The sequence below is a fragment of the Pyrus communis genome, chromosome 1 (assembly GCF_963583255.1).
Source record: "Pyrus communis chromosome 1, drPyrComm1.1, whole genome shotgun sequence".
Taxonomy (NCBI): Eukaryota; Viridiplantae; Streptophyta; class Magnoliopsida; order Rosales; family Rosaceae; genus Pyrus; species Pyrus communis.
The window spans coordinates 20,628,660-20,645,317 of NC_084803.1; the positions used below are offsets into that span (position 1 = coordinate 20,628,660).

General features: G+C 36.8%; 1 protein-coding gene across 1 annotated transcript; it reads left to right on the forward strand.

The window, feature by feature from the left end:
- The first annotated feature begins 390 nt into the window (after positions 1-390).
- LOC137743114 (casein kinase II subunit alpha-like) lies at positions 391-7,104 on the forward strand. The gene is made up of 10 exons (XM_068483022.1): positions 391-818; positions 958-1,087; positions 1,545-1,739; positions 3,308-3,465; positions 4,278-4,368; positions 5,151-5,216; positions 5,448-5,530; positions 5,615-5,678; positions 5,760-5,828; positions 6,730-7,104. The coding sequence occupies exons 1-10, from the start codon at positions 460-462 to the stop codon at positions 6,787-6,789; spliced, it is 1,275 nt and encodes a 424-aa protein (XP_068339123.1). The 5' UTR covers positions 391-459; the 3' UTR covers positions 6,790-7,104.
- Positions 7,105-16,658: the final 9,554 nt, after the last annotated feature.

The window sequence follows — 16,658 nt, forward strand, 5'->3', positions numbered from 1 at the left end:
TAAAATTAAAATGTGGAATTTAATCACATAATTTGAATGAGCAGCGCTATTCACACATTATTTTTACTTCTTACATATCTTTTAATTTTTGACTGTTGGACTGAGTGAATTTAAAAAGATCAACGACAAAAAATTAACAATGTGTGCGAGAGGTCAAATTAAATGTGTGAATAACACTTATATACACAAATTTTTTTACTTTTCATCATCTTGTATTTTGATTTATTCGATTTAATGATCGAAATTTGAGAAGTGTGTGTAAAAAGTAAAAAAAATGTCTATACCAAAAGAGAGAGAGAGAGAGAGAGAGAGAGAGAGAGAGAGAGAGAGAGAGAGAGAGAGAGAGAGAGAGAGAGAGAGAGAGAGAGAGAGAGAGAGAGAGAGAGAGAGAGAGAGAGAGAGAGTGAGATACAAAGGACTGGGCATCTGTCCTACTTTTTGTATTGGGCGATTTGATTGATGGTCATAAGGCCCTCCTTGCAATTCACCGTCTCCCACCACCACAGCCTTCTCTGCCTCTTCCTCGCGCGCCCCCACCCTCCGTCGTCTCCTCTCTCCTTCTCCTCCCACTTCTTCCACCAGCTCCCGCCGCCTTTCGTCCGCTGCATAGCATCCTCGGCGACTCCGCTCCCTCACCGCCATACTTCCTTTCACCGCCCCTCGAGGCCAGTTCATCCTTATCACGAAACCCTGGCGCAGAAGATCTGTAAAGCGATTCGCCGCCCTGGCGCCCCCTCCAAGGCTAGGACTTACGCCGATGTCAACGTGGTCCGACCCAAGGATTACTGGGACTACGAGTCCCTCACCGTCCAATGGGGGTAACGAACGGATGAAATTCTCTGTTTTTTGTTTGGATTGAGAGAAAGTGGAGGAAAATTTGGTTTAGTTTGGTGGGAAAATTGAATTTTGAGGGATAAATGTTTTTGCTTTTTTGAATTAATCGGGATTATTGTACAGGGAGCAGGATGATTACGAGGTGGTGAAGAAGGTTGGGAGAGGAAAATACAGTGAGGTGTTTGAGGGGGTTCACTGTAACGATAACGAAAAATGTGTTATCAAGATTCTCAAACCTGTTAAAAAGAAGAAGGTGAGTTCCAAATTTACCTTCTTATCTGTATAACGAAACGATTGACATTTCATTGTTCTTATCAGTTGGGTAATTCTATTTGTTTGTTTCTGGTTATCATGTCTGCCTGGTTTATATTTCATGTAATCGCAGATTATTTACTAGTATACAGCTAATGTTTTCATAGGATTAGTTACCTACAGTGGGAAGTTAGTATATTTTCTGTTCTTTCATTTGTTGGATAGCTAATGAATGGGGATAAGAATAGAGTGAAATCCTATCATGATATTTTTCCTGAAGTTTCGGTGCAACCTATCCACTGGAAAACCGAAAAAAGACTTTGATTTGGAGGTTTAACCAACCCCAAGAAACAATTTTGACTGCACCTGGCTTATGAAGTAAAAGTTCTCTTCTGTACAAGAACTTTGTATTGAATCACTACCGTGACACTTACCTTTCTGTTTGGTTCTATATTCAGATTAAGAGGGAGATAAAAATATTGCAGAATCTTTGTGGAGGACCAAATATCGTGAAGTTGCTTGATATTGTCAGAGACCAGCAATCAAAGACCCCTAGTCTTATATTTGAATATGTGAATAATACAGATTTTAAAGTCCTTTATCCGACGCTCTCAGACTTTGACATACGATATTACATCTATGAACTTCTCAAGGTAAGCTTGCTGTTTTGGTTCTGCAATTTCTAAAATGACGAGTTGTGAGACTTTAATTCCCTTAGAAGAAGCATGAATTAGATGTCCATAATGATGTAAGGTTTAAACTGAGTTAATTGTTTACATCTGCAAGGTTTGAAAGGTCAGTTTATTTTCAAGGCCTAAAAAAGATCGATTTCTTTCTCTTTGGGCTTGGTAGTGATGGGTTGGGACTGGTAACTTCACTGCATTTTTCTTCTGTGCAATTTTTGTTTCTCACTTTACACTAGAAATAAGTTTGGGTTGTAGTACGGATCTAGGATTTATTTGACTGGCTGCTACTTAGTTTATGTTCTTTTTGGGAATGGCCTAGGTAATATGCTGACCTTTATGCATCTCCACCAGGGTTGGAAACAAGGTGGGATGGTCTAGCTTAGGCATCTCTGTTTCCATTCTCAATCCTCATCCCCACAATTGCCTTGGTTTTTTAAAGAATACAGAAATTCCTCACCCTGCCCTGCGAGAATATTAACCCCTCCTCACTGCCACCCCTTCCTAATTTTTTATTTTTTTTGGCTATTAGATAATAAAAATGAAATACATTTTTACAACCCTAACATAATATAATACATTTTATACACAATACTTGAGTAACTATGTACATCATAAAATAGAAAAATTAATTATTGGAATTAGCATATGTGATTCGGAGTTTGCCATCCCTATCCTGCCCTGAGTGTGAGGTGGGATTTACCACCCCACTTCAGTTGCTGTTTATTCCCCCAAATCTGCGACATTAGGGCAGGGCTTTGCACTCTGGGGCCTTGGGTTCACGAGATTATAGCGATCCTTAATCTTCACCCACAAATTTGGTTGGAAGAAAATATTGACAAAGGTAGATGAACTCAATAAGCAAGGAGAAAGCATATTGTCTTCAAAGTGACTAACACTAAGAGTTTCAATGAAATTTACAAGATGCGTTATACCTTTCTGCTTGTGATTATGAGAGTATTGTAAGAGAATGCTGAACGGTTATAGTTTTACTACTTAGAAGTCATGGATTGAGCCCCCTATAGGACTCAGATACAGGCAGCATCCTTTTTTAATCTTCTTTCGTATCTTAAATGTTCTTTAGGTTGGATCTTTTTGTTGGTGAATTTTAGGTTGGATCTTGAAATCCACTGTCCTTATACTAAAGTAGAAGTTCATTCAGATGCTTATTTCTCAATTATCCCAAGCATAAGGTTCTATTAATAGACACTGAAAGGTGGAACAACTCAACTCAGAGGAGTTATGTAGGACAAAACCATTGAAAAAGAAGGAAGGGAAGATTCATCTCTTCATACTTGAGGCAATCGGGCCTTAATTCTATACATTCTTGAATTTAAAATTTGAGGTCTCTTATGATATCTGTTAAATATTTTCAGTTTCTGGTTGAACCAACTGGTACCAAGGGCCAGGTTGTTGTTGATGCAGTTCTATGTTCTGTGCTTAATGCTCAAAGTGTGCACTTTCATTTTCTAGCTGAAAGGTAAAGTTCCTTGGCTTGTAAGATCCGCTAACTCGGTCTTTTATTGATCTCTTTGTAGGCTTTAGATTATTGCCACTCACAAGGTATTATGCATCGAGATGTGAAGCCCCATAATGTTATGATTGATCATGAGCAGCGGAAGCTTCGCCTTATAGATTGGGGCCTTGCCGAGTTTTATCATCCTGAGAAGGAATATAATGTTCGGGTCGCTTCAAGGTTATTTCCATTTGATCTTCTACTTCACAAAACACATCAAGATTTGTCACATTCCATATATTGTTATCTGAAACTTCCATAACTTTATTAATTTTATTGTGGGCTTACTATGTTTTAAACCTCGTGCCTCAATGCCCTTATGGGCTTCATGTAATTTTGGATTGCAATTTGCAAAGGACCTGTTCAATTCCTTGTTTGGCTATGATAAGACATTGTATGCATACTTTAAATACAGATTACAGGAAATTGTAAATCATGGATCTCATGCTGAAAAACTAATGTGTTATAGTTCTTGAGATGCCTGAAGCATGTTGCACGTTGTAAATTTTGAAGCACGCGGTGATGTAAAGTTATATATGCTGAAATATAACCAGGAGTTGGACCATTATCAATAAGATACTAACTTGTTTTACCTTTCTTTTACAAAGGAGGGGTTGAAAGTTAACTGACTTGAGGTGGTATTTTGGATTAGGATGATGTGGTATGGTCTGTAGGGAAAATGTGTGACATTAGGGCAAAATCATACCTGCAGTTTATTTGGGAACAGAGGAGCAATAGTAAAAAAGCAAACAGATGCACAATGAAGGGGACACTTTTTAGTTTATATTTGCATTATATGTGCGACATTATGCTTTAAATTGAGTTCTCATTAGCTACCTGCCGTTAGCATCAAGAGTCCTGTTTCATGTTTATGGTTTGACAACAACTCATAAATGTAAATGAGCATGAGAAACCTTTTTGCTTTAAATTTGGTTTATCCAAATTTCTTTAAATTTGTCTTATTCTCTATCCCCATCCACATTTGGTTGCAGATATTTCAAAGGTCCTGAACTTCTTGTTGATTTACAAGATTATGATTATTCTTTAGACTTGTGGAGTCTCGGTTGTATGTTTGCTGGAATGGTGAGCATTCCCATCTATTCTGTTCTATTAACTACTAAGCACCCTATAGATATCAGATACTCCTGCACTGACTATGGTTATGCTCAAGGTTCTAAACAGCACTAGGCAGTTTTTTTTCAATTGTAATTAAGTTTATTATATAATATATAAATAGATGTCTACTTATACTTAAAAGAATACATAATTGTATTGGGATACATAAATTGCAAAATAGAATGACATATAAATCATAATGTATTTGAACATTGTAAACATTGGGAACAAGGATATAATGAGTGTTCAAACAAGTATCCAACAAGTCTCTTACAATTTATTGAAAAAATAAAATGCAAATGGAAGTTATCTATTTTCTGTCTATGTAAGAGTTGCGACCTAGATGGTCAAGGCGGTCTTTCTTTTTTAAACGTCGTGGCGGTGGCCAACTGCCTAGTGCCTAGGTGGGGATTTTTAGAACACTGGTTATGCTGGTATTTTGGCCTGGAAATATCAAATGTTGTGTAATCTTGGTTATCCCCATCCAGCCCAGAATCATCCCCTGATAAAATGATTGCGCATTTGCTAGGGATGATGAAATATCAGAAATAGGTTTTGTGTCCCAAAATGAGTATTTTAGATGGGAAGGATGAACTTTTTTTCTTCTTACTGATCCATGGACAGTGATCTTGATCTGCTTGCCTACTTATCCATGGGTGGCAGATGGCAAGGAGGTTCAAAATTTGATACCATGTCAAAGTATGTGATGCTCTCTTGTGATGCTTATTCTTGAGCCTTGTGCTGTACAGATATTTCGTAAGGAGCCATTCTTCTATGGGCATGATAACTATGACCAGCTAGTCAAAATAGCAAAGGTATTCATTCTTACAAGAAAGTTCAGTTCTGTCGTTTCTTGTTGTATTTATTATACTCAAAACAATTAATCATATGCTTTACTCTGTTAAAAAGATTTTTATGTTGTGTATGGTTTGGAGTATATTCAATCATATAACAAATGTGTGTCTGTGTGTGCTTTATCATAATTTAGTGTTGTTTTCAAAAGAAGAAAGAGCAATTGAAATCTGACGTCTTGGAATTTGCAACAGGTACTTGGGACAGATGAATTAAACGCTTATCTACACAAGTACCGCATAGAATTAGACCCACACCTTGCAGCTCTAGTTGGGAGGTAGGTGTTCTCTCTTAATTTGTTTCTTATTCCTATTTACCTGCTATGCTGACGTTTTTTCCCTTAAAAATCTTTCTGATGCAGGCATAGCAGGAAACCATGGACAAAATTCATTAATGTTGATAATCAGCACTTAGTAGTTCCTGAGGTAAATTCCTGTCATTGTCTTTAATACTACTTGTATTGAGTTTTCCTTGGTCTAAATTTCTTCTGGTGTCATTTTCTGTAGGCGCTTGACTTTGTAGACAAGTTGTTGCACTATGATCACCAGGAAAGACCAACCGCAAAAGAAGCAATGGTAAAATCCTAGTTCTTCCTCAACCCAGACTATTCAAAGCACGACCCTAAGTAGGGTCTAGCGCTGCTTGGTCCCTGCCCCATAGGGCCCACAATCAGTAAACTTGTAGATTTGGACTGGCTGTTTCTACTCCTTACAGAGAGTCAGAAGCCCATATTTGTTTATTCTTCCGGTTCAACTTGTTACACTTTCACTTCTTCCTCATATGAGAGATGGTAGGAACTGAAGCTTTAGCATTTCCTTCACATTAATGGACAGAATCATTTCAGAGGTACTACTACTTTCCAATGACAAGCGATTACCAAACAAATAGAAATTTTTATGAAGCTTTTTTCATTTTTGTTTTGGTAGCCATTGTTTACAGCACAAGGTTAGACTTCATCTCACTGTCAAACTAACCATATAATACCAACTAAACTGTGAACGACGAATGAGTAGAATGCTAGTATTATATGGTTATTTTGTCATTGAGATGAAAGGTATAACCTTTTGGTGTTTGTGTGGCTAACAGAACAGGTTTATATCTTTTCCTCCAATCAAAAGAAGCTTTACATAATTTCTACTGGTTTCGTAATTGCTTGTCATTTAAAAGTAGCATCACTCGTTGAGATGATTTTGCTTTCCATTACTGGGCATAAACAATAAGCATTACAGTGCTGTCCATCTACCAAGCATGTGAGGAAAAAGTAATGGTGTACCAAATTGGAGTGGATGTTCATATCAATTGGTTCGGACTACCTGCTTAGAAAGTGCTGCCACTATGCTCATTACTGGGAAAGAACATCAGGGCTTTTCAGCAAGGGGGGGGGGGGGGGGGGGGGGCATGATTTGAACAGGGCTGTAACATGGGCACTATGCTTATTGTGTTGTAATGACAAACTAACATTTTTACGTGATGCAGGCCCATCCTTATTTCTACCCGATTAGGAATGCAGAAAGCAGCCGGACTCGCACCCAGTAAATTGAGTTCTGATGCTGGTCGAATCATGCTGTGTGTCGCTCTCTCTGTAATCTTACCTCAGTTTTTATTGTGGTGGTTGAGTTCAGATGCAGGGTTTGCAAGCGTTTGCGTTGTTATAAGACTTGTTTCTTTCTGGTTCATTTTTACCGTAATACTTGAATTTCGATTTATTAGATTTTTGCGGGACTTGCTTGTTTAACTGGTCATGTGTGGCTCAAACTTGTGTATGCATTTGTAATCTGATTTCAGGCTGGATTGTGTAATTTGATTTACTCAATTCCTCTTCAATCAATGAAAAGATTTTCGTTGTGATGATTTACATGCCTACCCCCTTGAGGTTAGCAGTCTCTTCTCTTGACTAATTTTAACTGGTGATGTTTGGTTTAAGTCTCCAAAGTGTTAACAGTATCGAACGACTCTTGAAAATCAACCATTTTATTGTAACTTCTGGGACCTGACCTAGACCTTGAACATCGTACCAAACGGGCTGGTCTGGTTTTTCTTGCCAACACCAATCTTATACGCCGTACACCATTCACTGATCTATTGAATTGGATTGGTTGTTAGAGCAAATCGAATTGAATTTTGATCACTTTATTGTTGTCTAAGTGTACATATTAATTCTTAGTTTCCACTTTTTTAAAAATTGAGTACTGAAATCTTGTTTAGTAATTATTTTTAGTTAAAAATGAAGATAAGAACTAAAGACTTGAAGCAAAATTTTGAAAACTCAAGAAAGTAGTTGAGTTTCATTTTTTTAAATACTGAAAACTGAAAGCAGTTATAAAATTAGATTTCAGTTTTCAAAAACGTGAAAACAAACTAAAAACTGAAAAACAAAATGATATTTTATCAAACAGCCCCTTCATTATCGCTCATTCGTAAAGGATGTAACTATGTCATTGTTTTGGCTGTAAGTAATGAACACCTTGTCACAATGTCATTTGAAATTTTTTTTGGTATCAAAAGACGTAATGTTCACTGGGTAATTCTTAAAGTACATGAAACATGTACAGGATAACAGGAAAAACAACAGCAACAATTCCCAAGTGTGAAACTAATATGGATACAAGCTTTATAAACAAGTCCTCACAGGTATAGCCTAAATTATAAGTACCACGACCAACTTTCTCTAGCTAAGAAAAATTGTACATCACAGATAATATCATTGGTTCAGAAAACCAAAAAACAAGCAAATAAAAAAAAAAAAAAAAGGTTCTATGAATTCTATATGTATTAAACCGTGCATAATTAACATTTATACGTACTAAGCCATCACATTGACATTTACACCGTAGTATTCAATGTCAATATATCACCCGAGGGTATTATATCATTATTTACGTACGTAAATCCTCACATCGTCACTTGTACCTATTCATTAACACATAATCAACTTATCATCATCTCTTTTCCAAAAAATAAGTTTAATATGTGCACTTATCAAACTGCCACTGTATTGCTCGTACTTGTGATATTTATTCTTTACCACCTTTCAGTCTTCCAAATTTTTTAACTACGACCTGGACCTAGCTATGATACTCCCCCCCCTTCAGATAATGGATTATGGAAAGTTGCCAAAGATGGAGAGTTCTAACAGACATGGAAAATATCCTTTGAAAATATTATCAACGACGGAAATTAAAAAGTCTGTGTACCTGCAACTTGGAAGAAGCAAATTAATTCATTACGTAGGCAAATGGCTATTTTTCTTTCGATTGTGCAACATAATGGTCATCCTTGTCATTTGGGGAAACCGCTTCCATAAAATACTTGTTGACCTCTATTTATACATACATATTTGTATACATTGCAATCAGTTCTGCTTGCACATGCATTCTTATATACAGTTGTTAACTGTGAATCGTTTTATCTAGAACCATAAAGTACGTGTATTCAGTATAATGTTGCCCTGTATATACATGATGAGAGAAACTAATATTGTAGTCCAATTTATATACGTGTAATTTGCACATCTATGGCAGGTTCAATGGTCCTTCTATACTCAACATCATGTATTATAAATGATCTTTGTAGTCAACTTCGTCACATATAGTAGTTTAAATGATCTGTCCAATTTAATTATATACGTGTAATATGCTTCGAGATATTAATATATTGTAGAGTTTTTGGCTTTTAAATTCTTGATTAAATATAATAATAACTAAGATTTAACAGTAAAAAATTTCAGAATATAAGAGACTCTAAAAAGTAATAAGTTAGATCTTCATTGCTTTTTATTTTTAACTAAAATCTAATCATTTAAAAGCTTAACATATTTGATAATCCAAAGCACCATCGAAAATCCCTTCCTATTAATTCTAAAGACATTTTGGTTAAACTTGAAAAAGAAAGGGAAAAATAAATAGAGGGGGATGATTATTGATCCTGAAAAGACAAAGATCCCTCCAATATTCTCCACTAAGTAATAGAAAGTGAAGGGACATCATCATATGTCTAATCCAAATTTAGATTGAGGGGCATCTGTAACAACCCGCTCTGGAAATCACGAAACAGAAGGGTATTTTCTTTTGGTCTTAATTGGTGTACTCAAGGGGCCCACCCTTGATTTTGTCCCCTGGGCCCAAATCCCTCATCTTTTTCTCTTCCCTCACAACTCTCTCATCTCTCTCCCTCACTCTCGGCCCTCTCATTTCTCTCTCAAAAACCAACCCTCCTAGAGGGTTTTCACTAAAACAACAACCTAAACTACACCACAACCTTCCCTCATTGTCCCTACGAGTTCTTGAACCAAGAAAATATAAGAAAAACCATTTGAAAACTCACCCCCGAGCTACACTGTTCAAGGAATTTCTTTGACGATTTCTCGCCATTTCCGACAAAGGTAAGCCTCGAAATTGGTCCCTATCATTGTAGATCATGTATAGGTTCATGCTTAGTAGGTTTTTGGATGGTTTTGGTGGTGTACGAACTTGGAAAAGCTCAAGGAAAGTCAATGTGAAAATCTGGAAATTTTCAGGTCGTGGTCGTTTGGCCATCTTTCAAGCCATTTTTCGGCCATCACTCGGTCCCCACTTGGTATGAATCTCTTCTCCACATTCCTAACTACATTTTGGCTTTGAATCACTTGATTTGGTTGAGTAACGAAGAAGTTATGTGCATTTGAAGTGGTGCCCGGAAACCGGCCAATTCATTGGCCTGAAAACGGGTCAACCCGACCCAAGTCCTTTGAACCTAGCCCAAAACCCACGGGCCTCCAGCCCAACCCATGACCCTTGTGACCCAAACCCATGGACCTTGTAACTCGGCTCTAACCCGGGCCCAACCTTTAAACCTATTAACCTTTTAACCGAATGCCCAACCTACCTAAACCTAACCCTAACCCAAGTCCAAACCCTAAGCCCTAAACCCGGTGACCTGACCCATTTGACTGACCTGTTAACTTCGGTCAACACTGACCGTTGATCGTTGTCTGATCAACGTTGACTTTTGGGTTGACTTTTTTGGGTTTTGTCCGGGACCCCTCCTAGGCTAATTTCGACGTCCTGAATTCGTTTTTTATGTTTGTTTTCCCAAATTTAATTGTTTGAATATAGTTTTATTAATTGGACCCTTTATGTGCTTAAGTACAAATATTAGTGGCGATTCTGTCATTCCTATTTCGTAGAGCTCTTTGACGACGGAGTATCTGTGAGTGGACCCCTTTTAAAATGCATGTTTTAATAGTAGAAATGCATACATGAAAAACAAGATCTAATGATTATTTTTTATGAAACGTTTTATGAGTATATTAGAATTACACTTTATGATTATCAAGCTTTATTGAGAATATTTTGGAATATCATACTTTATCGAACTATTGTTCTTTGTAGTATATATGATAGATGACTAAAGACTATTTATGAACATGTTTTTACACTTCTTTATAGTATATATGATGGATGACTATATACTATAAGATGTTTTTGAGATATATGTACTTATGTTGGAAAGATTATATTCAATGTTTTGTGCGTATCTAGTGGTCACTATTCTGGCTTCGGGCCGAGTGATATATAAATTGGCTTCGAACCGAGAAATATAGTACCTACAGGCGATTTGTTACCACTAGTTAGCACATTATATATGAGATATGTTTTATGAAGGTTTTATGGCATGTTAGGGTTTTCGGAAAACCTACTACATATTATGCTATTGAGTTTTCATAAAACTTTGGGGATTAGTATGTTGATAACTGTTTCAATATTCCCACTCAACTCGAGCGACTCTGGCACTGCAAAACTCGTTAGGGAATTGGTGCCGAACCTCGCCGGAGGCATCCCCTTTGAAATTGTCAGCCTTTCCATTTTCTGCGAAACCCAAAGGAAAACACGAAGAAGATAAGCTTTACATGTTTATTATTTTATTATCATTATTTAATTGTTTTATCACATCACAGTTACTATGCCATGTGACATAATCTGCTAATGCTAACACCACATATTATATGCGTCCATGCTTATCATTATAATGTGTGCCCCTTCAGGACTTAGAATGGAGGCGTATAATCCCAGCGTCAAGGCACTCTCGCATCGGCATTCCCGCTCCTGTGTTCATTCAATTTTATATTATTTCTTTTTAGTGTTCCTGATTAGTTGTATGGTTTGAACATGTTCCTCAATTACATAACATTATATTTATTATTTCTCATGCATCCTAACATGGCTTTGTCACCTTCGAGTGTCAGCCAACACATGCCTACCCTAGTGTGTAGGAGAATATCAGGGTTGGCCGTGTCAGTTTGGTATCAGAGCATGGTTGTTCAGAGCATACTTAGGACCTTCTGTTACTTCAGCAGTGTGTCAGTCATGACATCATCTAGATGTCACGACTTCCGGATTTGTTGTCTTTCGGCACAATTGTGCAACCCTTATATTGCATGAATAGTAACATCTTATGGAAGAAGAAGAAACTCGTGTCGAGATTGTACCTCATCGGTAACAAATTGGATTGTTGGACGACTTTCAACATATGATGATACTCTGTAGCATGCGTTCCCTAGGAATTGTGGGTAAAGTCGGATCTACATAGAAGTTTTAGGGAAAGGAAAATCTTATTGGTATGAGTTGGTTAAGACCAACAGAAGACCCGAGACGATGATGCCACTCTGCGACATGCATTCCCTAGGAATGGCGGGTAGAGTCGTATATATGATGAAACAGAAAAATTTAAGTGGTCTAAGTTTGGAGATCTAAAATGGTGATGTACTTTGCGACATGTGTTCCCTTGGAATGGTGGGCAAAGTCAAATCTATATGGAAATTGCTCAAAACATTTGAAGTGCGTGTTGGAGAAAGCAAGTAAGAGCTAGTTGTTACGAAGCTTAGTAAGTGGTGGTTTGGTGGGATCGAACCAGTGTCCTTAGACTTGTTCTCGCTAAGGAAATTCATGTGGATCTTTAGAATAAGTCATCGGTGATTGTTCTATAATTAACCTTCTCACTTACTCCAATCACAAGGTTAAGTTCGGTAAACCTCGATTGTTAGTTATACACCAAATTCTTTGAGCATTGTCTTCATTTAGTTAAATCATTTTCTTGGGAGATTCCTCGGTATCAGATGCTATTCTCATCAATTTCCAAAAAGTGGTTGCGACCAATGGAAATTGAAATTCCTCACAGGAGTTGTGAAGTATGAATTATCCTTGGACTTATTTTAACCCTCAAATTCTTGAGTGTCCTTTTAGCCTTCTCGACATGGTTTTTCACTCAATTCGTAAGGAATTCACGAGAGGTCAACTCGGTTGAAATGTACACCCAGTTCATATCGATTCAGACAGGAACGTTAAGAGCATAATCTTTTCACAAGCTTACTAGACTTACCAGAAAGAGTTCTACGTGGGTGTGAGGTTTGAGCCGTCTTTTAGTAAGAAATTGATGAAAGTTATAGTGCAGGTAGTCAGCGACTTGCATCACCAATCACTATCTTCATGCAAAAATGAATAGTCACCTCTCATTATCTTGCTACAATTCATAAACATCATATCGTACTCTAGTAGTTCTTTTCTAATGATGTGTTCGTCTTAATGCATCTTTCCACTGCTTCACTCCAAGACCTTTTTTTCGTGAGTATGTGGATGCCAAGACACTTCTAACAGATCTATTTGGTGCACTCTGGAATGGTACGACAACGTGATTGAGGTGAGAATCGGACGATCTTTGCACACTCTTAAGTGCGGGCAAAAATGGTATTTTGGCATCCTTGGGAACTTCTCACTTACATATCAAGATAACAAAGTGTTGTCGATATTACGGGCTGCAAACTATGATATCGATAGCTTATTCATTGGGTTCATTAAGAAAATGGGCAGGTAGACCCATCTATGGTAAATGTTACTGAGTAGTCATTGTTGGGGCTTGACGCAAAGATAACTTTTCTTGTAGTACATGACGTTATGTATGCTTGGGCGATACCCACTTTCATTTTCAGTTTTGGTTTTCAATACAAGTATTTTGTATTACCTTATATTACATTTATCTTTTCGAAGTTACAAACGTTTGGTCGAGTCTTTTCCGTCTTCAGTTTTAAGTTTAGCAAGAGTTTTCGACCTCTATGTTATTACATATCTATTTTGACGTTATTGTATTCTACGTACTTACTTTTGACCCTATGCTATCATACATTTTTGACTTTATATCTTTATAAAGTATGTTTCTACTTTTACACGGATGGGGGAAGAAGGTGTGAGCCTGGAGGCATGAAAGATGGAATCATTGCAACCCGATCGCGACAGTGTGGCATTTTCCCTTTTATGCAACCGCTCTGACTTGATTTCTTCGTTACATATATTTTCTTCTACCTATCTTCGAGTATTTTTGTATTGCAAGTTATTTCAAATTTTGGGACGAAATTTTCTTAACGGGGGTAGATTGTAACAACCCGTCCTGAAAATTACCGAACACAAGGGTATTTTCATAAATTTTCACTTTGGGCTAAATATTTTGAAATGGGATTGCTTTGTTTCCGTATTAGAATCGAGGCGTATAATCCCGGCGTCAAGACACTCTTGCATCGGCATCTTCGAGTTCTCTCAGTGTAGGACCCACTCCTTTGTTCATTCAATTTTATATTATTTCTTTTTAGTGTTCTAGATTAGTTGTATAATCTGAACTCGTTCCTCAGTTGCATAACATTATATTTATTATTTCTCATGCATCATAACATGGTTTCGTCATCTTCGGGTGTCAGCTAGCACGAGCCTACCCTGATGTTTGGGAGAATATCAAGGTCAGGCGTGTCAGCATCCATGGTGTCCCTAGTCTCCTTAGTTTGATGGGTCCTTAGTCCTTTTTCCAAGAATTTCCCACCAAATTACCATTAGAAAAATAAAAGCCTTAAGTTTTGGGGTCCTCTCATTTCTGTTTCTAGGGTTTGGGGGTCCTCCAACCCTCCCACAAATCCACCAGCTTAAGGGATTTGTCCCAATCTTACAACAAAATAATTAAAATTAAAATGACTGTATGAAACCTCAAATGGGGTGTATAATACCCAGCTTGACTAAGGGTGTGGGGAATAGGGATAGAGCAAAAGACCTAATAATTGGAGACAAGGTTAAGACATAGGATTTAAGCTTAACTATGCTTATGAAACATTTGGCAGATAATCCGATATTGGGAACTGGTATAGAAGGGACCACACACCATTACAACGCATAATTCTCACACTATTTTTTACAACATATATATTTTTTTTTATTTCACAGTGCATGACATTATTAAGGCATACCTCAATACATGAAACCAATTTCAAAAGAAGAAGCGCAAAATTTGTTTTCATTTTCAATTTGAATTAGGTCAAAGTATGAAGACTGCCAAGTTGGAACTACAAGGCAATGTCTCCAATTTTCTGCTCAAATATATTTTGTATCTTATAATTACGAATCATATAAAGAAATATAATAAGGGTCCAAGTGAAATATTATTTAAACTCATTTCTTAGGGCAATGCAATTTTCCATTATAAAAAGTTACGTAATTGTTTTGTTGGCAGTAATGTGAAAAAGGTCAATGATTGGTTGGAAATCCGCATAAAATTTCACAAATAATCTTTTAAAAATCCCATCATTTGGTGTAAAATATGCTAGTTAAAATATGACTTATTGTTCTTTAGGGTAAAATATGTATGCTTTTGGTAAGGAATTGATCAACCCTATTTAGATTAATGGGTAGATCGAGAATATTAAAGTGAAAATTAGATATTTTGACTATATTATTTTGCACCTATCCCATGTACCCTCCATCTCCATGCATGGATATAGATATTCTTGCATGAGTATTGATGATGATGATGATGATGATGATGAGATGATGTTGATGATGATTGTGGTGGCCATCATCCATGCATGGAACTGATGATGCGTGATAACTGTTGATGATGATGGTGATGGTGTGCATGCAAGGCTCGTAAAATATTTGTTCTTGATTATACAGATACAGATAGGTCTCAACTCAATGTCTCATGTTCCATACTTACCATTTCAAACTTTGTGTACATTTCGTTTTGTTTGTATGTTATACCTAAGGGTGGGTTCGGTACGGTTACCGTACCAAAACTCTTGTACCAATTACCGTATCAAACTTTCGGTTTGGCAAAGTCTATTACCATTACCATACCAAACTTTCGGTATACTGAAGTTCGGTATTATCAAATAGTTTGGTTGACATGGTATGACAATGGTAATGGTATTTGCCACTTTGTTTTGGGACAAAAACTATTTTTGCTTTTTTAACCCAATTCAAGGGCAAAACTTTTTTATTGTACCTTTATCTCATACATTGTAGCCTAAATTCATCTATTATTCATCATTCACAATTCACACACACAATAATTCAAATGTTGCATCAAGATTTATGATGAAAATTAAGCTTACAAGCCAAATAGAAGCTACGAACCAAACAAATAGAAGTTAACAATCCAAATAGAAGTTAAAGTTTCAAACCAAATGAAAATTAAAACTAAACTTCAAAAAGTAAAATTCATTGATCAATTCTTCAAGTTTGAGATGTCGAAACTTTTGGAGGAGACATGGAACTTATAGAAGATTGAGCTTGTGTCAAGCCTACATTACAAACAAAGAAAATATATTAGTAGCAAGAAGAATTAAAGTTGAAAACCATTTAACAACAAATTTACTAAAAAAATTAAAGCATATCTTACTTGTTTCCACTTCTTCCATTTCCTTGTAAAATTGAAGCATATCTTCTGTTGGTTCCTTGTAGAAGTTTACTTCATCCGCTCTAAGCCAATCACTAGTACACACTAGTGCCTCTACCATTTTAGGAGTCAAGAATGCCCTAAAAGGGTCCACAACCCTCCTCCCTAGGCTAAATGCATTTTCACTATCAACGGTAGAAGTGGAGATTGCAAAGATATCCTTGGCTATTTGTGAAAGAATTGGGAACTCCTTTGTGTTTGATTTCCACAAATTCAAGAGATCAAAGCCAAAAACAACAATGCTAATATAAGGAGTGGCGAAGTACTTATCAACTTCATTGGATATCTCCAAAAAGCGTTGCTCCCTCTTTCCTTGTATAAGCTCCTTCATCATTTCAATTTTGTTCTCATCACCCCACAAGCTTGAATTATGTACTCCTCATTGAGTTCTACATCTCCCAATGGAGCCCCAATGGTAGTAGAAGAACCCCTCCTATACTCATTATACAAATCAAGCAAGCATTTTTTTAATCTCCTTAAGCATCCAAGCTATCTTTCTAGCATCCCATCCAAGTGTTTTGAGGCTAATGGTAATCATTTAAAGTTTATAACAAGGGTCTAGAACTTGGCCAGGAAACATAAGTGGGTTCACATTCTCAAAACTTCCCCAATACTTGTTAAATTTATGCATCATTATAGTAGCCACCCTTTGCAATGTA

Bases quoted from the DNA above. Each gene is read 5' to 3' on its own strand.
- LOC137743114 (XM_068483022.1), top strand. From the start codon at position 460: ATGGTCATAAGGCCCTCCTTGCAATTCACCGTCTCCCACCACCACAGC. The intron at 5,217-5,447 runs GTATTCATTCTT...AATTTGCAACAG, and splicing joins AGCTAGTCAAAATAGCAAAG to GTACTTGGGACAGATGAATT. The intron at 5,531-5,614 runs GTAGGTGTTCTC...TTTCTGATGCAG, and splicing joins CTTGCAGCTCTAGTTGGGAG to GCATAGCAGGAAACCATGGA.